This window comes from Prosopis cineraria, unplaced genomic scaffold (genome assembly GCF_029017545.1).
Source record: "Prosopis cineraria cultivar Desert tree isolate PC_DT_omini unplaced genomic scaffold, ASM2901754v1 PC6, whole genome shotgun sequence".
In the NCBI taxonomy this organism is placed as follows: Eukaryota; Viridiplantae; Streptophyta; class Magnoliopsida; order Fabales; family Fabaceae; genus Prosopis; species Prosopis cineraria.
Genome location: NW_026555337.1, coordinates 34643924 through 34669811, shown reverse-complemented (window position 1 = coordinate 34669811; position 25888 = coordinate 34643924). Strand labels below are relative to the sequence as shown.

The following is a 25888-nucleotide window of genomic DNA, read 5'->3' as shown; positions in this document are numbered from 1 at the left end:
TTTTTTTATAAATACAATCATTACTTTTTTATTTTTTCTCTATAAACTATTATCATTATCAGTATTAATATTATTATTATCCAACTTACTCCACTATCATTTATCATATATATAATTTGTTAAAGTTCTTTTAAAATCAAAAATTAAATGTTAACTATATTTGGTTTCAATATAATTTAAATTTAAATAATATTTGAATAAATATAATTTTTAAAAATTTAAGATCCTATTGATTTAATCTCATTCAACCTTATAAATTTTTCCTTCCTCAAAAATATGCCTTAAAATTAAATGCCCAGATTTTATTTTATTATACGTAAATCTTTCTTATTCAAGTAATTAGATGATAAATTCATGAAGTCTTTCCCTTCATTTATGTGGAGGTAGATCATCAAAAGTGAACTATAATTTCTTCTTAATATTAATTAAGTTCTAAAAATTAAGGGTTATGATTTTTTTCAAACCCCAACTATCTTAAACTATTTTAAATGTGACCTTATCTTATTCTTAAACCCAAAAATAATTCCAAGGGACTTTCTAGAAAGGGAGGATGTTATGTAATACATTGTGATGTGGTCTACATTGATCTAATATGGTCTTGGTTCATCCTATTCTTGAATTTTTTTTTTTCATATTTATGTTGAATTGGTTGTTAATTGCTATTATGAAATTTGGATTTCTAGATTTGTGAATGAATTGATTCTTCTATGATTGATTTTCTTGCATAGTTTTTGGGTTTGTGATTGATATGCAATTTTAGGTTTCTTGTGTAGTTTTCTGAGCCTATGATTGATTTGCATTTTTGGGTTTCTTATCTAGTTTCTAGGTTTGTGATTTCTAGATTTTTGGATTTGCATTTCACTCAACACCAACAAAAGATGCAACTATGTTGGAGAGACTGAGCATTTAATACCTTAGGTTTGTTTGCCTATTTAAAAGGAATTCAATCAAAATCCTTGACTTAACTAAATAAGATGCTCAAATGATCAGAATGTCAGCCTTCATAGGTTGGAAGTCAAGTCAAATTTCCCTAAATCCCATCTAATGATAAGTTATCAGATAATAGGAGACTAAATAACAAATTAACAAAAGGAAAATTTTACTCTCTTAAAAAATAGTTAGGAAAAATTTGTTCACTCAATGTTCCAAAAAAAAAAGATACAAAAGAAAAATTCAACCTTAATCCAAAAAAATATAAAGACATAGAATAATGAAAAAATTGCAAGTACTTATAATAGGAGAAAAATACAGCAACCAAGGGTAGTTTTTTCTTGGATAAAAACATAGCGAACTTTGAGTAATATATGTAATATCATCCTCATGTAAAACTAATCAATAGATAATAATAGTAATTAGTAGGTAATGTAAGACGGCAAAATGAGAATTTTTTTAATAACTATTTAACATAGAAGAGTTGAGTATAAATTTATAAATATAAATTAATTAATTATTGAAATACAATTAATTATTTTAGAGTAATTAATTTGTATATTTGAATAATTAATTTTGGACCTGTACGATATTCTTCCTAAAATAAACCCCGATAACACCCATTCTCGTGGGTGGCGCCGGCGGACCCAATTCTCTTCGCCGTGGAACAAGCATCACATACTCCGTCGGACGCTGTCCGCCGTTGTCAGCCCTGCGTGGTTGTCCTCGGGAAAGCAGTGAAGAAGATTCGAACCCTGGCGCTTTTTCTACTCCCACGGTGACATTGCTTTGTTCAATCTGGTGTTTTGAATCTTGATTTGAATTTTTCCTCGCGTACTCTGTTCCCGCTGTTCTTGCTATGTTTTAAACTTTTCATTTTAATTTGGCTTTGAATCTGGTCGTGTAATAGTTTAATATTGACACCTTTGGATTTGGGAATATTTGCATGTTGAGTTTATTTGTTTATTTTTGTTTAACTAGTTTTTGCTTGAATGGTGTGTAATTGGCTATTATACTTCTTCCCTCTTCATTTTGATTACTAGGGACTTGTATGATTTGGATTTTTTTTTTTTTTTTGCAATGTTGGATTTGTTGTGTTTTGGTATTCTGTTTATTAATCTTTTTATATTAACATCAAATTTGGAAATTCTCAAGTTACTTGTGATGTATAATCTTGTAAATGACTTGGCTCGAGTTGTGTCAAAGTATCTGGAACAAAAATTAAAAGGACCTTGTATCAACTATGCATATTTCAAAGTATGATAAATGCCCCCAGTGAGTGTAGTATAGCTCCGCCTATGGATTGGTATTCTCTTATATGAATTTGAACTCTGATTGGAATTAAATCTATGACTGGTATAATCAGCTTTGATTCTCATCTATTGATTCGGGAATGGCATGAATTCTGTGTTTCATTGTATCTGTGAAATGGTTATATGGGGAAAATATCCTTAACAGGTTGGGGACTATTGTTGGTGTATGTAAAATGGTTTCATCATAAACCCCGATAAAATCCTTTCTCGTGAGTAGTGGATCCAGTTCTCTTAGTCGATGAACAAGCATCACATTCTCCGTTGGATGTTGTCTGCCGTTCAGCCATGTGTGGTTGTTCTCGGGCAAGCAATGAAGAAGGCTTGAACCCTAGGGCTATTTTCTACTCCCAAAATCTGGCGAGATTGATTTGTCCAGTCTGGTTTTGAAGCTAGATTTGAATTCATTTTCTACTGCCAAATTAATTATAAGATTAAATGATGCACTTAATTGCTGCTGTTTTCCAGTACATATTAATGCTTCTCATATGATGAAAATTAATTGCTACAATTTCTTAATTTGTTGCTCACCCTTGGCGTTCCTTGAGAAGCTAATGAATATCACCTCTGTTTGATTAGTATGAGCATGGACTTGGATCTCAAGAAGGTGGAATAAATTGAACATGTCCACCTTATTTTTTTTTTTATCCTTCTGAATGAAATGTACTTGAACAACTAATATTTGACTGAACATGCAAGCACAGAGTGTTTACTGTATGTGTGTAATTTATTGTATGGATAAAGCTTGTTGGGTGGAACTTTAAAGTTTCCATTATAGGGTGTCAATTGACAGGCTGTCTTACTATTCTCTGCACGTACCAATGCCAGTTGGGTTGTATAATCATATTTGAACAAGCTAGGTTTCCGTTGCAGATCTAAATCCATGAAACCTTAAAGGAAGGAGAATTTTTGGCAGCAGCAAAGGTTTTTTTCCATTATTCCGTTCTGGCTATCCCATGAGCAATTAAAACAACCTGATATTAATTGCTAGTAAGTTTTGGTCCCACAACCTAAAGTTGGATTTTATTTTTCTTTTTTTCTTTTTTGTTTTGTTTTTTTTTTTAAGTTTGGGTTTCAGTGATTTCTCGTTTTGATACCCTTTGAGATGTACCTGGATGATTGACGTGATATAGAATTCTTTCTATTTGTTTAGTTGACCTCGATCATATCCAAAATTTCCTTTATAGATGAAGTTTTTGAAATTCTGAAGCTGACAAGGTTTGGTATTTATTCTCTTTCAGCAATGCCAACCATAAATTTTCATTCATTGCTTGTGTTCTCTGTCTTTTTCCGTGTGGCTTTAATTCTATATGGAGAATGGCAAGATGCTCATATGGAGGTTAGGTATACTGATGTTGACTACCTTGTATTCTCTGATGCTGCATCTTATATGGCTTCGGGTGATTCCCCTTATAAGAGAACCACTTATCGCTATTCCCCCTTACTTGCTTTTCTTCTTATTCCAAATTCTATCATCCATCGATCATGGGGGAAGTTTCTATTCTCAGCATCAGGTATGAAAACATTTCAATGTTCAGTTTCTCTAGACAATTGTGGCTGATCTACTGAATTGAAGTGGTTATTGCTCACTTGTTTTGGAAAGATTTTTATTCTGTATTCCTAAGCATGTGTCAAATCCCTGTTTGAAAGTATTGATTTGTGGGGCCATTTGTTTAAGGATGGATCAATTGGATGAGTAGTAATTAGCATGCACACATTAGATGCCATTTGCTCATGAGCCCTGTGCTTGTTGCAACTTGTTTGACCTTTTCATGGTTGGAAGGCTTTTACCTATGACGCAAAGTGAGTTTGTAATTGCTAGACAAGTAACATTTAGTAACTGTCATCTTTTATAGATTTTATCTTGTACCTTTGCATCAAGTCCAAATCCCTATACTTTTATTGAGAAGGCATTGCCTGCAGTTTTTTCAATTGTGGTTCATTACATCTAAGAACATCTTATCATGTTCAAAATTCAGATATACTTGTGGGATACTTCATATATTATATTTTGAAGCAGCGTAAGGTGCCTGAAAATCTATGCAACTACTGTGTCATGACGTGGCTCTTTAATCCATTTACCTTCACCATCGGGACGCGTGGGAACTGTGAGCCCATTGTTTGTGCTTTGGTCTTGTGGACCATTATCTGTCTTATAAACGGTATGTTTTTGCTTTCTTGTTGGCTTAAATTGATGCTGTTGTGATATTAGATTCGTGAGTATGGATGGTCAATCTTTTAACCTGTTATTGGGTATTGGCTTTAATAATAGGTTTTTAGTTGTTGTTTACCATTATTTGGTTATATATATATATATATATATATTTTCTAAGATGTTAGTGAGGGAAATTAGTTGTGAGGATTATGGTGGAAACCTGTAGTTTACTATCAAAACTAAAATATTACCTGCAAAAGTAGAGAACATCTCGTATTAAAAAAAAAAAAGAACAAAAGAAAGAAAGAAAGAAAGTAGAGAACATCAGAAGCGAGAAAAGGAAAACCTGTACGGAGAGTAGACTCCTTACCAAGACTTACTGAAATTCCCCTTTATTCTCCTACTTCTTCCCAAGTCTCTTTTTAACCTTCAACTTAGCAAATTTCTTCTAGAAATTCTACTCACCTGTCTCCATGTGTCATTCGACATAGCTTCCTCCTATCAACCATTTTTGTGCCAGTGACGCTGCTCATTTGCCCAACCATGCCAGTTTTCTTTCAAACTGTATAGACTTCCCTAATTGTGGTTTTGAGATGTAAGGTGCTTTTAACCCATTTCCCTATTTTTTTCTAGACACCAGGAGACGAAAATTATAACCTTTTCATTCTTTTTTAACTTCACCCCCTGTTCTGTTTTCCACCTCTCCTACCATGCAAGGTAAAAGTTCAAAAAGGTGCGGTATATAAATTAAAACATTAGTTGACACGTAATAAACTCAAAGACTGCCTTTCCCCTGGCTTTTGAATCTTTTGCTTTCTCGTTATAAAATTGAAGAGTCCAGATGTATGATTATTAGGCTTCTTGTTTGTTGATGCATCATGCAACAGATAAACCCTCGTTTGCTGATGGTATAAAATTAAATCCTAGCATTTCTCTTGATGTTTTTCTTATTGGCTGTCATTTCTTTAGATGCCTTATTTTTTTGGCCATTTTCCTGGCTTTGGTTTGCAGGTAATGTGGTACAGTCAGCATTTTGGTACGGAGTTGTAGTCCATTTCAGGATTTACCCTATTATATATTCCATTCCTATATTGTTGGTTCTTGATCCTAGCTGCTTCCACTCTGGTCAGAAACCTGTCCTAAGGGTCTGGAGTGCTGTTGAAGGAGAGAAACCCAAGGATGGGGATAAATGCTGTTCTTTATATAATCTATTAAAAAGCATATTTACAAGGGATAGGCTAATGTTTGGAATAATATCAGGGGGAGTTTTTCTCCTTTTCACTGCTCTGTTCTTCCATTTATATGGGTGGGAATTCCTGCATGAGGCACTGCTGTACCATCTTACACGGACAGATCCGAGGCACAACTTCTCCATCTATTTCTATCACATATATCTTAATTACAGCAACAAAATTTCAATGGTGGAGAAGCTGGTCTCCTTTTTGCCGCAATTTGTGGTGCAACTAGTTCTTATATTCAGCCTCGCACGGGACTTGCCGTTTTGCCTTTTCATGCAAACTGTGGCATTTGTAGCGTTCAATAAGGTTTGTTCATTTATAATCTAAAGGAAATGAAATCCTGATTCAAATAGCCACACAGAGTTACTTTCCCCCCAATTCAAGTTAATACAAATTCAGTGAAATTGAACTTAATTGTTCCAAGCACAACTTTTATGTTGAAGTCCTCTCTGGCTTGCATAAGGATCATGCTTCTAGATTGGGATCCTCTAAATTTCCCAAGGGAAGTAGCATTATCATTTTTAGAGACGAATACTCCATGCAAGTTTCTTGATTAGTTGTGTAATTAAATGTGGATCCAACAAGCATTGTTTTATTTTTTCACTGTTTGATTTCTATTTGTTGCCACAAGATGTATATTATTTGATTTGACAAATCATCTTAGCAAGAGAAGAAAATATAGGGAGGGATACAGAGGATCCTAGTCCCAAGCTTCATACATTTGAGCCCTTCAATATGCCCATCTGATTTCTGCACACTGTTGCATGAATTTTTGTTTTGGCAGGTGATTACTGCACAATACTTTGTTTGGTTCTTTTGCCTGTTGCCTCTAATACTTCCATGGAGCAAGATGAAACTCAAATGGCAAGGCTTGTCATGCATTCTTTTGTGGATTGGAGCTCAGATCCATTGGTTATTGTGGGGTTACCTTCTTGAGTTCAAGGGTAAAAATGTCTTTTTACAGCTTTGGGCAGCGGGCCTGCTGTTTTTGGCAGCCAACGTTTTTGTTCTTGTCATGATTATCCGCCACCATAGATGTGCTTCAATTTTCAAAAGTGTTGAGCATGCAAATTCCAAGAACGTGGCTAAGCTTGAGTGACTGTGAATAGAGTTTTATCCTAGTCATCAGCATCTGCCACTGTAGGTGTGCTTTAGTTTTGGAAGATTCAATGTATTGATAGCTACAAATTATTTAGAGGATCCATAATCACAGATCACATTGAAATTTGAAGTTTAATGATCCTTATTTGTATGTTATTTGAACCTTGAGCAATTTTCATGATCTTTAGTGGCCAACTAAACTGTGTATCTATACTTTTATTTAGAGCCTGTTTGATATCTTTTTTTAATAAATATTTTTTTGTTGCATGCAAATGGCATATCCGATTCTGATCAACTACAAATTTTAATTTCTGGTTCGCAAATTATAAAATTAAGTTATTCATCTGCCTAATCTCATGAAATTAATAATTATAATCACAAAATTGATGGTTGATTTTCTACAACTAAATTAAATATTTTACCTTATTTAATGTATTATACTATGTTAATTTTTTTTAAATTTGTCAATTTATCTTAGATTTTTCAATTTGCCTTTGTAAAGAAATTGTTATTTAAAGTCTATTATTCTTTTACCAAAAAAAAATTTAATAATTGTTTTTCAAAAACTATCACATTAGTTACAAATATATATATATATATATATTATAAATTTCATGCCATTTTTTATCATTATATATCTAAATTGGTTTTTGAATTATACTCCCTCTATTTTTAATTTAAAAGAAAAACTATCACTTTTAGCTTTTTTTTTTATATAAGTAAAATTATATTTTTCAATAAGCATTTATTATAATTTTTTTAAATTATCCCTCATAATTTCATCATTCACAATCTTAAGGAACAATTAATGAAGGATATTTTAGTCTAAGTTTTTTATTTTTAGAGATAATTAATATAGTTAATTAATTTTTTAAACTGTGTAATATAATTTTTTCTCCTTCAAATAGAAACAAAGGAAGTATCATTTAAACAAGTTTCAATTTGTCTATCTAATTCTTTATTTTTTAAAGAGAAGATATTCAAATATAAATTTTGTTACAATCACAAATTTTTATCATAATTTTAGTTTGCAAGTCTCAATTCATTTTAACTTTAGTTTTGCAATTTTTATTCCAAACACACTTAGATCAAATTGAGTAAATTCATATTCAATACTTTTTTCTCAAAGCACATTCATAAAGAGACCTTCATCTCATTTTTTTTTTTAATGTCCAAACAATTTTTAACTTTCAAAGTTTTTTTATATCCAAATAATTTTGAACTTTAAAAAAATATCTAAAACACTCTCTATAAGTTAAAAATTAGATAGCCTAAGGGGCTTAATGGGTATGATGTTCTTTATATTTCATTCACGTTCAATAAAATGTACCCCTTAGCCAAATAAAATAAAATAAAATAAAATATATTTCTTAAAATTTCAAGGAGGATAAATGGTAAAAGGTGTTAGTCTCATTATTCTTTCTTTTACTGTATCTTTTGTATAGTCCAATGATTTAATAGAACTTCTTTTCATCCAAAAAAAAAAATTGCCTTCATCTTCAATGTAATTGTATGAAGTCATTCTTGTCATTATTTATTTTCAAATCAATCCTATCTTTTTATATTTATTTTTATTTAATAAAATATTTTATTTTAAAATAAATATAAAATGATTTATTTAAAATAAATATAAAATAATTTATTTAATAGGAACATTTTTTTTAAATTAGTTAATACATTTTAAAAAACTTAAAAATATTTTACATTTTTAAATATATAAATTTTTAAAAACCGAGGCAGTATAAGTTTTTTATATAAAAAAATTCGACCAATAACACTTCTTAAATTCAAATTAATTAATTAATTCAATAATTCGTTGATTAAATTATTATATTTTTCTTCTTCCATGCCACAGCAAATCTGTGCAGTGAGACTGGGCTCCAAGGCCATGAACAGTTCATCTTGCGTGCCTTTGTCCACTTCCACTTCTCTTCACATCGTTATCATATTATCTTAAGCTCTCTTTAGTCATTCCCTTCAAGCTCTCGGCTTCCTTACTTCGTTTTCCTCCAATTTTGGTGCTTTTCGCCCCTAGAGCTACGAAACATCACTTTTGATTTTCGGAGGCAAAGAGAAACCCTAATTATCGTTGCATTCTTGGTTTGGTTCTCTGAGAAAATTTAAATGCTTTGTCCTATTTGTGGATCCGAGTTTTGAACATATTTGATTTGCTTGTAATAGCTGTCTCCCCCTCTCTGTTCTCTCTTAATTAGAATTTGGGAGCTCTGCTCCTGGAGAGCAAGAGGCTTTTTGAGTACAAAGTTTGTTCTTTTCTGCTGAAGAGTTGGTGGTTCTTTCAGAGAGATTGACTTAGAAACTCTAGTATGGTAAGTTTTTTCTTGTTCTTCTACTTATCTCTTAGAAAATACTGCCTATGAGTTCGGTTTCGCTTGTTGAGTGATACATTGTCGTTGGTTCAGAATTTGGTGGTCAAATCAAAATATATGCACTACGAAGGGCCAAATTCGCGTGGAACCTTGTTATCGTTTATTCTGTTTTCGATTACTGTAATTAAGCGTCTCGTTTTGTTGACTTCAGGAAGTGTTTAAAAGGGCCATACTGGAGCCTGGCCCGCCTGAAAGTTTTGCTTTGCAGACTGTTCAGGAAGTGATAAAGCCTCAGGTATCTCTTCTTATCCAATCTTTCGAGTTTCCAGCTCCTCTCCTGTTAATGGAAAATAACCATTGTTTCACTAACTAGCCTATAGAGTATAGACTCCCAGATGTACTAGTGATTTCAACTAGCGTTTTGATGAAATATGCTGTTTTGTAGTTTCTGTAATTAGTTATAGATTTTCTTCTGGTGACTTGAATCTTTAAGATGTGTAGCCATGTGTAGAGTTTAAAAAGATTAGATCACAGAATTTAATATACCATAAATAAAAGAAGGGGCGGAGGTGGGGGCAGGGGCAGTTTTTGGGTAAGTAATAAGCTTGTGCATTATTTGGTATGCATGTCCAGAGACTGTTAAGCCTTCAAAATGAAAGAACAATAATCTTGAAAGAAAAAAAATATCTTTATTAGTTTATGAAATAGTGATCATTTATTTGTTGTATACAAGTCAAGCTTTAAACTCCTTTTGTTTGACAGAGGCAAACAAAATTGGCTCAAGACGAGAATCAGTTCCTGGAAAATATTCTACGGATGCTGCTTCAAGAACTAGTGGCATGTCTTTCTACTGCCTTCGTTCATATATTAGTCTTAGTAGTTTATTGCACTGATTGAATTGATAATATTGATTTGTTTTATCATTAAAGAAAACCAAATCAGAATTATACCTCATCGTTAATTTTTGTGGCAAAATTCTAATGTTCGTATCATATGTCATGTCAAATATCTTTAATAACTACAATTGACAGTGTTGTGGAGATTCCCTCCTTTTTTTCATGTATTCTTCAAATGATTAAAAGTCTGAAGAAACGCTGCAAGTTTTCTTGTGGGAGATCCAATCATATATTTCTGTCAGGCGGGGAATGAAGCAACATGGGAACCACTCAAATGTGAAGAAACTTATGAACATAATTCTTTCTATAAAGTCCGTTCAACTATATGTTGTTTGCCCTTGATCCCTTTCTACTTTATTTGTTTAATTTTTTTTTATATTGGCCTTCAATTTATATTGCCTTTCTCAGTAATATCATATTTAGTCACCTTATAATCCTTTGCTTTGCTGAAATCTATGTAAGTCATGACAGATTCTTTGATCAACTTGATATTAGTTACTTAGACTTGCCTCCTAAGAATTGTCTTTATTTTCTTTATTCAAGTATTGAAGTAGTCTTCGATTCTTAAATGGTGCTATATAGCGTGCTAATGCAGAATATTTTATGCCATTGTGACACTCTGTCTACTTCTTTATAAGTGAAGCGTAAACAAAAAATGTTATTGTGCCAAAAACAATGGTTCATGGACATCAAGTTATGTTGCAGATATAATTCTTCCTTTTATTTATTTACTTTTCCTTCTGCCAGTATTCTTTATCATCTGAGTTATGTCTATTTATGATATGTATTGTTCGTTTGCACTTTTTCACAGTCCTCTGCAGTGCAGTCAGGAGAGCAGATAATGCTGTATGGACAATCAATGGATGACAATGAGACAACTCAGGGTCACATTCCTCGCCTTCTTGGTTAGAACATGATTTAACTTGCCAAACTGTTCAGTCTTGTGTTTTTCCTTTTCCTTTTTCTTTTTTCAGAGCAATTTTTTAACTTTGAATGATGCAGTGTGTATTCCTTATTCTAATTAGAACTGTAATGGGTGAACTGGAATTGAGCTGCGTAGTTTATCCCAAAAAATGTAAATAAACAATATAAATATGAGAAAACTGGTTAACAAGCTGGAGGAATTTTAAATAAATAGACGCTACAGCCAAAAAAAGCTAAGGACTAAGCATTTTAGATTATGTTTTACAAATACGACATGCATGTTGAACAACATATGATGGATTCAGCTAGTAATTGTTGACAAAAGAAAATTAAAATACTGCCGAGGACTAGTTAAATTCACAAATTCAGCTAGCCCGTGAATTACTTTATGAAATCTCTAACATACTCCCTCACAGGAAAGCCCTCTGGGTGTGTAGTGTGTGGGAAATCAGCTTATCAAAATTTATGCTGATTGAAGGAGTCAAGGATCAAATTCTTGACCTTATGGTTATGAAGGCTGTGATATCATGTCAAGGAATAATTCAACACAAAAGCTTAAGCTATTAAATGGAGGCCTAAAAATAGTCTATTATAATATCTAGCAATCACATTCTAATCTACCAGTTATTTTAGTAGTTTATAAATTGTTTTTCTTTCTTGTGTATTGCTACTTGGAACTTTGCAGTGAATGTCTCCCATGGCAACATCTTGTGTAATTGGCATTCTTCACCTTGATAAACATGTGCAATTATAAAGCTTCTAACAATAGTTGTGTTATTGTTTTCTTGAATTAGGGATGGATTTTCATTGACTAGAGTGCTAAACAGGAGTACTAGCATTTAAGGTTTTGAGTAGTGAACTTGTATGATAATTTCTTATCAACTATTAGTATTTGCTTCATCACAAAGACCGTTTTAGGGTTCCTATCTTGTCCATTCCGTGATGCTGGGATGGTTGGAATAGATACAAAGGAAGGGGGTCTAGAATTAAGTTTGCAGCATTTTTAGTGCATGATTGGACATCTCGTACTGTGTTTTTTCTGAATGAATCAACTTGATGGTTCATGCTTGCTACCTTGGTCAGCTTTTGAGAAATTCATGCTTCAATTCTGCTTTGTTGTTCCAATTTGGGTCGGCTTATTTTAGTGGCATGTTTTTTATATCAAGTGTGAAACTCTATCTTCTTCTTATCCTTGGGTATGTTTCTCTGCCATTTTCAGATATAGTGCTATATCTTTGTGAGAAAGAACATGTTGAAGGTGGCATGATTTTTCAGCTGTTGGAAGACTTAACAGAAATGTCTACAATGAAAAACTGCAAAGACATTTTTGGGTATATTGAGAGCAAACAAGATATTTTAGGAAAGGTGTGTGCTGTGTATATGTTATACGGCTTCTTTCTTGTTTGTTATTATCTCTTTTACTTTAATAACTATTTATTTGATAGCTATCATCTTGTGACCCTCTATTTGTCTGGATTTTTTATGGTTGCATCACATACAGCAAGAACTTTTTGCTCGGGGAAAACTTGTGATGCTGAGGACCTGCAATCAGCTTCTTCGCCGGTTGTCAAAGGTACACTCAATCCTAGTAATATTCATAGCATCCTTAAAATTTAAGCAATAGAGCTAGTTTCCTCTCTTTCCAGTTTACTGTCTCAGTTTACTATACATTTTACTCCTGTAATCACTCCAGCATCTTTCATCAATTGACATGCTTTGCAAGTGAAGAATTGAGACTAAAATCCAATACTCAAATCAGTCAGCTCTTTAGATTTAAAGAAGAAAAAAACCGACAGTTTCTGTTAGATGTTTGTTATTCTGATAGGAGGGAGAGAAGGGAAAGAGAGGGTGTTGAGAGAGAATTGAGTGAGGAACAGGAAGGAATTGAGAGTGAAACAGGGGAAACAGAGTCTGACTAATGCACCCTGAATTATTCGTATCATAATCTGAATACAGGATAGCTGAGTGTATCTTATTTATAGGCTCAATATAGCAAACTAAATCAGCCTGAATGGTCACTTAACTAAGTATGTAACAAACATTGATTTGCTCTCGTAATTACAAATGTACAACAGTTTCCTTACTTGTTTCACTTATTTTATGATTCTATTTAAATTTATGTGAAAACCAATATGATGCAAGTCTACAACAACGACAAAAGCTTTATCTGACTAAGTGGGGTCGACTATAAGGATCACATGATGCCATTATGCCATGTCTGAGACCAATTCTTTGATGAGCCATTAATTGAGAGATCTTGATTAATGAATGGCTTCTTTAAGTGTTCTTCTTGGTCTCCCTCTACCTTTCTTTATAAGGTTAAAGTCTATCTGCACGCACCTCCTCATTGGTGCCTCCAATGGCCTTCTTTACACATGGCCAAATCATCTTAAATGATTTTTTTACAATATAAATTCTACCATCTTCTTCTCAATAAATGCGACACCAACTTTTCCTCTTGTATGGTCATTACTTATCTTATCCATCTTTGTATCTCAGCATCCTCCTCTTTGCAAGCCCTCATTTTATGCTCATGTTTCCCCTTTAATGCCCAACATTCACTATCATATAGCATTGCTGGCCTTATAGCGGAACTATAAAATTTCCTTTAAGCTTATTAGGGATCTTGCAATCACGAAGAACTCCTGATGCTGTTCTCCATTTCATCCACCCTGCTTGTATCCTATACGTAATATCATTAATTTCACTGTTTCTTTGTAGGATCGATCCTTCGTACTTAAACTTCATGATTTGTGGTGCATGAATAACTTTCCAATATGATATAAGGATTTGTGAAACAAATTTCTACGTCAATAACTCAATTTGAATGTATCAGTTTTGATATTAATAGGCAAATGATGTGGTCTTTTGTGGACGAATTCTCACATTTCTGGCTCATTTCTTCCCACTATCTGAGCGTTCAGGTACATATCTGTAAATCTATCTTCAATTTTGGTTTTGATTATTTCCTGAGTGCTCTGTCATTCGATTTGCTTGGTAAATTTTTGCAGCCTTAAATATTAAAGGAGTTTTTAACACATCAAATGAAACAAAATATGAGAAAGACCCCCCTGAAGGTGCATCCTTGCTACACAATCTTGGCTTTTGCTTTTCTGATCTCTTCGTAACATGAGTGCTTCAGTAAAGTTTGCTCACTTGATTCCAGCTTCTTATTTCTCTTTTTTCCCTTCCCTTTTATTCCAGGTATATCTATAGATTTCAATTTTTATAAGACTTTCTGGAGCTTACAGGTAGGTCATCTCCCTGAAATAATGTGTCTTGAAAGATGTGTCTTTGACTCTATCTCAAGTGAATAGTTAGTTTATGAACAGTATTTATCTTTGTGCATTGCAATCTAAATTACCAAAAAATAATAATAATATAAGATTACAAAATCTGTTGACCTCTGTTAATTGCTGGCTTAGCATGCTACTTGTGAGTCAGTAAAAGGTGTTTATGGCAGTTGCCTTCTGTCAATATTTCAGTGGTGATGTTGATGGGTCTGAATGGCCCAGCCCGATGAAGCTTGAAAAAAACAGAAAGAAGAGAGAGAGGTGGGGTGATGAACGGGCATAGAGAGTTGGTGAGGACATTGTAACAAACTCTGACAAATATAGCGGGGACAGAGAAGGAGAAGGCAAGGAATGGGTAATGGAGAGTGCTAGCACCTTTTGAATGCTAGTGTGAAGAAGTGTGTCTGATCTCTTTTCTGGTTTTCCTTTTCCTTTTCATTTCTTTTTTCAGTGACTCTAGTGTGCTTTACTGTTGTTATTAACTAAGCTAAATGATTCATTCTTACACTGATTGGAGGTGTGCTTGTTAATATATAATACTTGCACTTCATTTGAAGCCTTAACATGAGCTGTTCATGAATGAGATGACTTGAATGAAAAGAAACTCAAAATTTGGGGCATGACGCCACTCCTTTCCTGTCCCCAGGATTGCATGAATTGCATGTCCTGTCTTGTGTTAGTGTCCATGGTTCTTAGATTGAAATTCATAAGCTGACGTTTAAGTCATTGAGTGAGTACAAGCATTGTTCTTTTGGTGTCTTGACACGGAATAATTTCTTATGGGAGGTCCTTTAGTTTATATTATTACAGGAGATTCAGATTCTTTAACCGTGTGCTTCAGAAGAAATCCTTGGATTTTTTTAATGTATTTTTTAATCTATTGGGTGCAGGAATATTTTTCTAATCCGAATTCTCTAAATCTTGCTCCGACAAAGTGGCAGAAATTTACATCTAGCTTAACGGTTGTCCTTTATTTTATTTTATTTTTTATATTGATTTTCGATTTATAACATTTTCTTTGTTTTTGATGTCTTACATTGTAAATTTTTCTGATATAAAGGTCGTGCTGAATACTTTTGAAGCACAACCTTTAAGTGATGAAGTAGGAGATGCTAATAATTTGGAGGAAGAGTCAGCTAATTTTAGTATAAAATATCTCACTAGCAGTAAGCTAATGGGCCTAGAGGTACAGAATTTGATGTAGAGTTGATGCTTCATGATACAAATATATGTTTTGATTATTTAGAATGTTGTTTTTGTCCTGATTCCAAATCTTCTCTGTTTTTTTTTTTTTGGCATGTTTTCCGGTGGTGGTGCTAAATAGTTAAAAGACCCAAGTTTTCGACGCCATATTCTTGTCCAGTGTCTCATATTGTTCGACTATTTGAAGGTAATAATTTTCTGAAGACTACACTCTGTAAAGATATTTTCACTTTTCACTGTGTCAAGTATCATTTCCTCCCCAAGTCATAAGTGAAGGCCTTCTGTCTAACACTTCTTTCCACATGAAGGCCCTTCTGTGCTTGAAGAATGGGCAAACCACCAGCCCAGATCTTGTGCTAAAAGTTAATTTCTAATTAGGAGATGATTGGCTGCAAGTATCAGACTTTAGTCCTGACTGCTTGATCATATATGTTTAAGGGCCATTTCATTACAAATGCTTACGCTATTATGAAGGCCTAGAATGTTCTAATTATAGCCTATCACTGTATGTAATCCATTTTATTAGTTTCTGATTGCTATTTTACTTGCTCTTAGGCTCCTGGAAAAGGTGACAAGGATTTGCCATCTGAAAGCATGGTTAGTGTGGTTTATCTGATGAAGAAGCAAAACTGTACTTCTTTAGTTTACCGCTCATTCCTTTGTTGTTTTTGCCACCTTATGTACTTTCAAGTCCTACTAAATGAATTGGTAGCACTTGCAGTTTACTTGATGCAATATATATCCTGATTAATTTCAGAAAGAAGAGATAAAATCATGTGAGGAGCGTGTTAAAAAGCTTCTTGAACTAACTCCACCCAAAGGGAGGGCATTTCTTCATAAAATTGAGCATGTACTGGAACGAGAAAAGAATTGGGTAAGCTTACTAGTAAATTCTCCTTCTCCCTGTCTTTGTCGTTGATAGAAACACTGGATTTGAATTTATGACTATAGCAGTTAAGTACGTGTGTTGACTGTTTAACGAAAGATACAACTTCTCTGTTTTAGGTATGGTGGAAACGTGATGGCTGCCCGCCATATGAAAAACAGCCAATGGAGAAGAAAGTAGTGCAAGATGGGGCCAAGAAGCGGTATGCTTATTATTTGAAAAATTAGTTTGTGTCATAACAGCTTTATGATTAAAGGTATTTTAGAACTTTCAGGAAGATAAGAAAAAATACATAGATTATCAATATAAAATATGAGGTATGAGGAGACACTGTTTATTAGTTGAATAGTAGCAGCTCATCCTTGGCTCCTTACAAATGCACATGGCCTACTCTAATTTTAATAAAAGTACATATATTTTTTATATTATAAAATACAATATATTCAAATAAATAGAAAATAAAAATACATAATATGTGAATAATATATATTGTTACATGGAATTAGTAGGAGTTAGGTGTTTTTAGTTGGTTAGGGGAGCCCTACCATGCCATTTGTATAAGTAGGGGATGAATAGATGTAGAAGGTGTGGCATTGATAGGATCCAAGATAGGTTGAGAGAAAGAAGGAAGAGAAATCTTTATTAGAATTATGAAATCAGAATCTAACTTCATGAATCAATAATGATGGAGGAAAATCTTTAGCAGATGAGCAAGAATCTTAAACTCATACAACTAATAAAGCCAAGGAGAACGATATGTAATTTGTAATTAATTAAATAAATCAGTCAGTCAGTTAATTCGTTGGGTAATTTGTTGGTTAGTTGATATTAAGGATAAAGAACTTAGGAACCTATATAAGGGATCCTAATTGTAATCAAATGATGTGCTTGATGAAATTCAGAGTATTATTCAGAACTTCTTGTCTTTCTCTGTGTTTTTCTCTCTTTCTTTCCTTCTCTCTTCTTTCTATTTCTTCTATTCTCTTTTCACCACTATTTTTCATACTCAGACCCCCCCCCCCAAAAAAAAAAAAACAAAGAAAGAAAAATTGCATTGAGCAAGGACTCTGTTGTAGTAGGATTTGAGTGCAACAATTTCCATTAGCAAGGAGAATTGGGGCGTTTTGACGGGTGGACATAAACAGGTGTCATGATATAGTACCAAGCAGTATGGGATAGTGCATGATTTGGGGAGTTAGAGATATATTAGGAATAAATATTATTTTAGATATTTTCTATTTAATATTTGTTAGTTAGGGTATTTTCTGTTTTGTTGATTGTCCCTCAAATTTAGGAGTAGTGGGTACTTGTAGATTAAGTCAATTATTTTATTTATTTCAGGTATCTATGCGCCATTATCTGAGTTATGGATTAATGGGAGTCTTTTAAGGAATTTCTAGTTATTTTTCCCTTCTGGAAATACAATCATTATTTTGTTATATTAATGGACATTCTCCTTGGGCTTTATTAGTTGTATGAGTTTAAACTTCTTGCTCATCTTCTTTTAAAGATTTTCCAATTATCTTTATTAATTTATGAAGTTAGATTCTGATTTTATATTTTAATAAAGATTTTTCTTTCTTATTTCTCTCTACCTATCATGGATCCTATGATGTCATCAAGGGGACTCAAGAATTAGAAGAGGGAAGAATTATCCATAACCACTCTAGGCCTATGTGGAGTGAGGAAGTGGGCAAACTAAACACCATGCATGTAGGTACAATTATTCTTGGCCACAATTATGGATCGGCCATTATAACAACTTGATATGAAGAGTGCTTTTCTCAATAAGGATATGTTACAAGTCTAAATAACTTTGTAATCTGAATTTAGTGAAATGGGTCGGAAAAATCTAGTTTGTAAACTCAAAAAGTCCTTTCGTGGGCCCAAGCTGTCTTTTAGGGCATGATTTGAAAGATTTACAGAAGTATTAAGGAAAGAGGACAAACAAGCAAGGCCAAAGAAATCGCACTATGATTTATAACCATAGAGAGAACAAAAGAATATTCTTTTGTGTGGATGCTATCATTGTAACCGGAGTTTATGCTGAGGAAATGGAGATTAAAAAGGGTTCTTGCTTCTAAATTTGAAGTTAAGGATGTTGGCCATATGAAGTACATCCTAGAAATGGAAACTGCTTTAATCAAAGAGAGGAATTAGCATCTCACTAAGGAAATATGCTTTTGATCTTTTGACTCAAATAGGAATGCTGGGATGTAAATTAAGTGATACATCCATATAAGCAGGGTGTGAAGACATGGGAGAACTAGTTTACAAAGAAAAAGTTCTTCAAGCTGGTTGGTAAACTGATCTATCTCTCACATACTAAAGCTGACATTGTCTTTGTTGTGAGTGTTATCAGTCAACGCATGCACTAATGAAGGTATGTTCACTTAGAGGCCATGAATAAAATCTTGAGATATCTTAAAAGGTTCACCAATACATGCACTCACCATCAGTGGGCTAGGGGAATAACACTCTAGCTGAAGGATGAAATGATATATATAGAACAACTACATTAGTTGACTTGTGATACATTAATTGATAGCACATATCAATAACTTGTCTCCTTTCTTTTACTACAACAACAATAACAAGCCTTAACCTAATTAAGGCTTGATTAATATTAATTACATGTATTGAACGACATTATTGTGCTCTATCATTAACAAACCTTTTAGGAATATTGTTAATCAAGAGGTCATGCTTTTCTCCTTTCTTTTTACAAGTTAATATTATACTGGAATGAAAGAAAATTAATTATATGTAAGTAGAATTTGACATTAAAAAAATTTGTTTTATTTGGGACGATATACTTATAAGTCAATTTGAACATTTAGGGTAACTTAGTCATTCTCTCTGTACTCAAAATATAATAACAGTAATTCACTTTCCTATCTAAAACATACTTGTTGAGATTTATTGATATCATTTCATTCCATTCTCATTTCCATTGATCTTTTTATTCCATTATGATTCACTCCAACGTATCAAACATGCCGTTGGTTAATTTGCATGACTTTGTTTGGTCTTTGCATTCTTGCGTGATGCCTAGTCTTTTGGGATTCTTGGTCAACTTTTCACATTCAAAGCAGGGCTGTTGTCATATTCAAGTTGTTGTTTTCATTTTCTTTTTGAATGCTTGAGTGCTGGCTGATAAGTATAGCAAATGCTTTTGCTATGCTATGCTGGGTCTGCTTACAAATTTGTTCTTTATTTGAATTCCAGTAGGCCAAGATATAGATTGGGCAACAAAGAACTCTCTCAGTTGTGGAGGTGGGCTGATCAAAATCCGGTATGTGAATTATTCCATTTCTTTCTCACTTTTTCTTTTGTTAGAAAGCAAGGAATTAATTTTGCAGAGGCCAACCTTATGGAATCTCCACCCCATGTCAAGAGTGGCTGGATAGCTGGTTTTGAATGTACTTATATCCCGACTCCCTCTACAATTTAGATAAATCAATGGTTATCAAAATTGTGTTTTGTAATTTGAATAATAAAAGACACTGCAGTACACAAGACCGTCTATGTGAATCAGTAGATGAATTGGAAAAGTACGGAAATGGAAGTATCATGCAAGGTGGTGTAATTTATGGCTTTATTTGCAATGCACATACTGCATGTGTCACGTGGTTGCCTCCTTCTCAGCAGTTCGTACTTTTGTTTCACCATGTTAAAAATTGCCTAGCTGGCCCATGGTGTAATTTATGACTGAAATTTATTTTGTCCGATTGATGGGAAAGTTGTTTCTTTGATGGATTAATTCCTTTCTTTTGGTCATATCATGGACGCACTGCTGCCTATTCAACTGATTACTACTACATTATTTCTTGAATGGTCAGAATGCTTTAACTGATCCTCAGCGTGTTAGAACTCCTTCAATTATGGAATACTGGAAACCTTTGGCTGAAGATGTAAGCTGCTTATCTTCTCATGGAGCTTCATCGTGTGCATTGAGTTTTCAATTCCAAGATTTTTCCCTTTTCCTTTAACAGCTAGGAATTGGTTATGGCAATTTTTCCTCTTCATATAAGGATTACTTTTTTTTTTCCTTTTGTATTTGAACTATCAGTCTTGAATCCTTTGCTTTTTAAAATTTCAGATGGATCCATCAGCGGGTATAGAAGCTGAATATCACCGCAAGAATAACCGGGTTCGTCCCTGATTAAGATTTCATATTAGTAATTTTAAACATTATCAGATTTGACATCCATGTCCTGATTTTTTTTTTTTTTTTTGGGTAGTAAAGTACTCAGATTTTCCTTGAGTTTTTATTGAAAACATACAAACCTCCCTTCTATTTTCAAAATACAATTAAATTCCTGTTTTTATTCTTGTTACTAAACACCCTCCATAGGAAAATATGTAGAAGTGGTTATGTAGTATATTGTAGTGTAAAAAAGGGACTAATGTTAAAGTGTTATGTGACTTTTGATTTCAAGGGAGAACAATTTATACTTTGGAAATATGTGGGAATTTTGTATAATTTCAGCAAAAGTAAGAAAATTAGTTGTAATTTACTCTTATTTTTTAAATCTTGGGTTATTTTTATGGATGTCCGCTAGATAACTTAATGGCAAGGCATAGTTTTTGTAGAAGTTTCTTCATCAAGTTGGTTATTTACACCACTCGCATCTTTTTTTTCCATAATTGGCATACAATGTATAGATTCTAAATAATGTGCTTTGTGATTCCTTAATTGCTTGGAATATACAGTGTTTGCTGATTGGCATTCTTTGGCAAGCTGATCTTGGAATATTATGTATTATGATTCTGTTGGTGTTATTAGGGACCTGTGGAAATGCTTAGTGTTGTTTTAATTGAGTCCTTGGAATGCTAGCTCAATGGTAGGATCTTTAAGGACTATTTTGAGTTCATGCTCTTCATTGTGAGAGAGAGCGCCCTACTGTTATCCGTTCAATGGAAGTTCTAATGTAGGCTTTTATTCAGGTGATTTTTCTAATTAATGTTCAATGTGATAAATTTTCATGTTTTCTGTTAATTTTTTGTGGGTGGATATTCCCTCTTAATTATACTTCTTATATCCTCTACTAAATAAGTTATTTTATCCTAATAAAAACCATATAAATAATTAAAGTGAAAGAACTTTTTGATAGATACTAGATGGAACTTACCAACACACTAGCAATATATGCGGAATATAGGTGGCTTTTCACAACACAAGGTTGTGTATGATGTGTAATTTGTAAATAAATTTATAGGTTAGTTAGTGATCAGTATATCTTAGGATGATCAGTAGCCGTTAAAAGGGATATGTGTAAACTCAGTGGCTTATGCCTAATCTGAATGAAAATCTCAGTTTTCATACCTCAGTCTTATCTCTGTTCTTCTCTCTCTCTCTCTCTTTCTGTGACTACCACCATAGAACAGTGTAAGATTGTACACATGTTTCTGCCATTCCAAACTGAGTAGTTTTGCTTAATACTTGAATGTGCGTGACTGACTGAGATAGTGAGATGTGGCGTTCTACCAAAGCCACACAACTAGCTAATTGCTTGTGATAGTTGCATCATCTGCAATTATCAAGCTTGAGCTAGGGTACCTCTGATTTAGTTTGGACATCCGAAGTTCATATTTTATCTGCAGCAGGAAACAGGTGGATAAAGTTTATGGAAGGTTGATAAGCTATACTCCATTATGCTGCCTCCAATGGCCCCAAAAAGACAGTTTCTCTTAATGTTGAAATCATATTATTCTTCATGTGATCAGTAGTAAAGCAGCTAAAACCCTTCAGGTCAACCAGCCAAAAAAAAAAAAAAAATTCATTTTACTGGTTTAGTTGTTAACTTCTTACGCCTAGATTTCTGATTTCTATATCTGTTGAAATAGGAATGCCTTTTCAAAAGTTCATAGAACTCATTTGGTGTGTTTTTGTGGCTCTGAGTTCTTTCATTTGTGGGTTTGCTATCATGATTTTATCATTTTAATTGTTATGCGGAGTTATGTATATGGCATTAAATCAGAACAGCTATATTTGATGAAATAGGTTATGAATTTTAAAATGGTCTGCTTAAATTATCATGCACTAATAAGCATGTTAAGTATATTTTTTGTTCTGTTAAATGCAGGTTTATTGTTGGAAAGGTCTTCGTTTTTCAGCTCGACAAGACTTGGAGGGATTTTCTAGGGTAAGATAAATTCCTTAACCACTGATGTCTTAATCTACCTAAATTTTTTAGGTTCAATGAACTTGGTTGATTTTGGTTGCAGTTTACAGACCATGGCATTGAAGGGGTTGTCCCGCTGGAACTTTTGCCACCTGACGTTCGATCTAAATATCAAGCTAAACCAAATGACAGGGCAAAACGGGCAAAAAAGGAAGAAACAAAAGGCACTGTTCATCATGTTGAGGGAAATCAGGTTTCTTAATCCACATCTAGCTTACCAATTTTGTTTTGAAACATATTTTTAGTCTTGCACGTCAGACCAATTGAAAGTACATTATCTTTTTCAGTGGATAATGAAGGAAGTAGTAGTTCTGTTTTGCTGGTTGGTTGCTCCTGTTTATATCATATCATCCCTCTTGCCTCAAATTGTTGGCAGAACTTTTAGATAGTCCCAAACATTTGCGTGTCTAATTCAAGGATTATATGGAGACGGCGCTAACACTTCAATTTGATATTGTTGCCTAAATATCTTCTGAATGTTGACTTTTGACACCTATGAAAAACAATTGCATTAATGAATTGGGAGTAAGAAAATATCAAGAGCATGCACTAGCAAACAGCCTTGAGAACTAGGCTCTCCAATCAATGATGCTAGATTTTATATAATGTTTGAACTACGTTCTACTCCAGTAATTTCATGAACATTGTCTAAGGTTCAGATATGAAATTCAATTGGAAACAAATTGCAACAGAGCTAGGGAGATTCTGTTGGGGAAGCAGAGTAGAGCCAGCTTAAACCGTTAGTTATAAATGTGAAAGAAAAGGCCTTTCATTGGATCCTCTATACTTGCTTTTGTGTCCTCATCTGTTTGTTAACTGGGTGAATTTTCTTCAAAAGGCTTTATCAGATGATTTCAAAACTCAGTTTCGGGACAATCCATGGTCCCATCTTCTTGACCTTTAGCATGGAGTGTCTTCGTGAACACTTGATATTCCCCTTGTTATAGGGGGAAAAAAAATAGGTTGGGAAATTGGGTTTCCATATTGACAAGTTAAATAATTGATAATTTTTGGCAGACTGAAAGGGTCACAAGACCAGAAACTAAGCAACGGTAATTGTAGAAATAAGGTGTGGACATTTGTCCTTTCAATAGCACAAGAACCAGCTGGCCACACCAAGGAGGGTGTGATGTAGATAAAACAAAGCTTCCTCGGGTGAGGAGCTTGATTCCAATTCGCAACCTTGTTACCCTCACTGTAATTGTTGAGGCATTGATTGTTAAAGCAAAAGAATTTGATTCTCTTTACTTAAACATTTTGCAATGCTCAATATGTTTTTGCAAGCATTACTGAATAGTTTCCATCTCTTGTATCATCTTTTTAGTTGCTGAAGCACAACAGTTATTTTTATCCTCAATCCCGTTTTTCTTTTTATTTTTCATTTCCTTCAATTCGGTGCACCAAATGTTGCCTATCGCTCCTTTCTCAAGTCAGCGAGTCTGTCCAGCCTTTTACTTAGAAAGGATGAATGACCTTGTGATTCACATCCCACACTCTGGGACTTTGAAATCAGCCTCAACCCAGACTTTCTTGGTCCTACTACCTTTTGTTTGCTATTTCTTACGGTCTTATTTATAAATCATTTCTAACATATTTTATTTAAACTAAGGAAGACCTTAAAACTCACTGTCTTAAATTTAACAATTCTCCAACTTTATCCTTAGTAAAATATTTATACTTTCTCTCACCAGCATATAATGCGGGTTAAGGAGGAAATTTTTGATAAAAATTTAATGATACAACTTATAAATAAGATTGAAAAAATTCTCTCAATGTCTTATAAATAGAATTGGAGAAGTATTTTGTTTTGTGCTGTTCTGTGTTTTCTGTGATCTGCATGTACCTTGTTCTGCTTTTCTCCCTTCGTTGTCTCTCTCCCTCTCTTCCTTCCAAAGTAAGGAGCAAGGTTTTGTTTTTGTTGTTCTATTTAGCATGAGAGTAACAGAGTTCAATGTCTGAATGAATTCCCCCTAGTTACTTGGGTTCCTCAATGTCAGTTTTGCCTTTTGGAATAGATTGCTGCGCCTGCTGCTGAGGCTGATGGAGAAGGTACAAGAGCTGATGCATCGGCAGCTCCGATGGAGTTTGATGCTGTCGCTGTCCCAGCTTCTCAAGGCGGAACACTGACACCAGATGAACTCCAGAAGCAGAGCTCCGACACCGACGTTGGTCAGGAAGCAGGGCAATTGGAAGCAGATGCTGAGGGTGAGGTAGAGGCTGGTATGATAGATGGAGAGACAGATGCAGATGTTGATTTATAAGCAGTTGGAGTTTTCAGATCGTCATGCTAAGGAATCATGGTGAAACTCGAACAATTTTTCATCTATCAGTGATGATCGACAGTCTATTTGAATTCAATTGGCCTCTCGCGTGAATGCTAGAGTTAATTCCCATTTTCATAATTAAATTATGAATGGATCAAATATTGTAGATCAAATTGGTTTCCGTGCTTATTGTGCTCGCACTAATTTTTCATATTCATATCAAGCTTGAATTGTTGATGATATCAAGGTTTTTTAAGACCTAGACTGACTTAGATGGTCAGACTGAGCGGACTGTCACCTGTTGAAAAAAATGGCCTGATTCAATCATTTGGCCTGTTTTGGTAATTGAGTTGGGATGGCTTGCCTCAAACCGGGGCCGTTTTAAAGACCTTAAAAAAAGAGAAGCAGCTGAAACGAGCTTTTGTGGGTCAAAGAAGGGGTAAAATTGGCATTAGACTTTGTCACATTCACTTCTCACTGCTCTCTCGGTCAAGCGCTCCCACTTCTCACGTGTATATGGAATGGAGTCAAACGATGATGTCTTTGAGTCTGTTTGGATTTCAGTTGAGTATAATAGATTATAAAAATAATTGATTAAGTGATAGATTTTAATCATAATTGATTATGTTATAATGCAATTTGTTTGGATATTGTTTTTTTAAAATTGATTTTAACAGAATTGAAGATGTTTGGATAATTTAATCAGAATTAATTTTTAACTATATAAATTACTATATAATTTAATTTTTAAATACCAAATATTAATTTTTTGAAGATACAAAGTTTAAATTTTATTAAAAAGAAAAAAGGAAAAAGAAGGGAGTTTAATTTTATTTTTATTAAATTATGTGTTTTTTTGTAATTTTTTTTTGTGCCTGTCTTTGTAATTTTTCTCAATGTTTTTGACAAATTTTTGGTAAAAAGCAGATGGAAGGAGCTTATGAAAAAACGCGCGTTTCTTTTCTTTTCAAACACACGCTTCTTCATTTCTCAACATTGACGTTCTACATTTTCCGTGGCTTTTCTTCGTATAAGCACTTGTTTGGTTTTGTGTAGTTAAGGGGAGGTCAAAAAGAAAATAATTTTTTTAATTTTATTTATGAGTGACTTTCAACATGTTTTATAAGAACTAAAAAAAAACTTTAAACTACATTAAATTTGTTTTAAAATTTA

General features: G+C 33.6%; 2 protein-coding genes across 10 annotated transcripts; both read left to right on the top strand.

Annotated features, from left to right (window-relative positions):
* Nucleotides 1–1522: 1522 nt before the first annotated feature.
* LOC129313473 (GPI mannosyltransferase 1) lies at nucleotides 1523–6934 on the top strand. 7 transcript variants are annotated; one of them, XM_054956626.1, is made up of 6 exons: nucleotides 1523–1708; nucleotides 3114–3230; nucleotides 3557–3754; nucleotides 4261–4402; nucleotides 5407–5939; nucleotides 6418–6934. In XM_054956626.1, exons 3-6 carry the CDS (start codon nucleotides 3566–3568, stop codon nucleotides 6730–6732), a joined length of 1179 nt encoding a protein of 392 aa, XP_054812601.1. In that variant the 5' UTR covers nucleotides 1523–1708; nucleotides 3114–3230; nucleotides 3557–3565; the 3' UTR covers nucleotides 6733–6934. The 7 variants fall into 7 exon arrangements, with proteins under 7 accessions (XP_054812601.1, XP_054812598.1, XP_054812599.1 ...); XM_054956623.1 differs by having other exon boundaries at nucleotides 4220–4402; XM_054956624.1 differs by having other exon boundaries at nucleotides 3482–3754.
* Nucleotides 6935–8596: 1662 nt separating this feature from the next.
* LOC129313055 (THO complex subunit 1) lies at nucleotides 8597–24957 on the top strand. Of its 3 annotated transcripts, XM_054955885.1 has the most exons (22): nucleotides 8597–8834; nucleotides 8948–9061; nucleotides 9273–9356; nucleotides 9824–9898; nucleotides 10769–10862; nucleotides 12101–12246; nucleotides 12383–12454; nucleotides 13733–13805; nucleotides 13893–13958; nucleotides 14086–14132; nucleotides 15065–15136; nucleotides 15235–15360; nucleotides 15499–15564; nucleotides 15933–15974; nucleotides 16135–16251; nucleotides 16383–16465; nucleotides 19492–19558; nucleotides 20106–20177; nucleotides 20366–20416; nucleotides 22353–22412; nucleotides 22495–22644; nucleotides 24467–24957. In XM_054955885.1, exons 2-22 carry the CDS (start codon nucleotides 9059–9061, stop codon nucleotides 24710–24712), a joined length of 1812 nt encoding a protein of 603 aa, XP_054811860.1. In that variant the 5' UTR covers nucleotides 8597–8834; nucleotides 8948–9058; the 3' UTR covers nucleotides 24713–24957. The 3 variants fall into 3 exon arrangements, with proteins under 3 accessions (XP_054811860.1, XP_054811859.1, XP_054811861.1); XM_054955884.1 differs by having other exon boundaries at nucleotides 8597–9061; XM_054955886.1 differs by lacking the exons at nucleotides 8597–8834; nucleotides 8948–9061; nucleotides 9273–9356; nucleotides 9824–9898 and adding an exon at nucleotides 9952–10233.
* Nucleotides 24958–25888: the final 931 nt, after the last annotated feature.

Bases quoted from the DNA above. Each gene is read 5' to 3' on its own strand.
- LOC129313473 (XM_054956622.1), top strand. From the start codon at position 3,484: ATGCCAACCATAAATTTTCATTCATTGCTTGTGTTCTCTGTCTTTTTC. The intron at 3,755-4,219 runs GTATGAAAACAT...TTCAAAATTCAG, and splicing joins GTTTCTATTCTCAGCATCAG to ATATACTTGTGGGATACTTC. The intron at 4,403-5,406 runs GTATGTTTTTGC...TTTGGTTTGCAG, and splicing joins CATTATCTGTCTTATAAACG to GTAATGTGGTACAGTCAGCA.
- LOC129313055 (XM_054955885.1), top strand. The intron at 10,863-12,100 runs GTTAGAACATGA...TGCCATTTTCAG, and splicing joins TCACATTCCTCGCCTTCTTG to ATATAGTGCTATATCTTTGT. The intron at 15,137-15,234 runs GTTGTCCTTTAT...TCTGATATAAAG, and splicing joins AATTTACATCTAGCTTAACG to GTCGTGCTGAATACTTTTGA.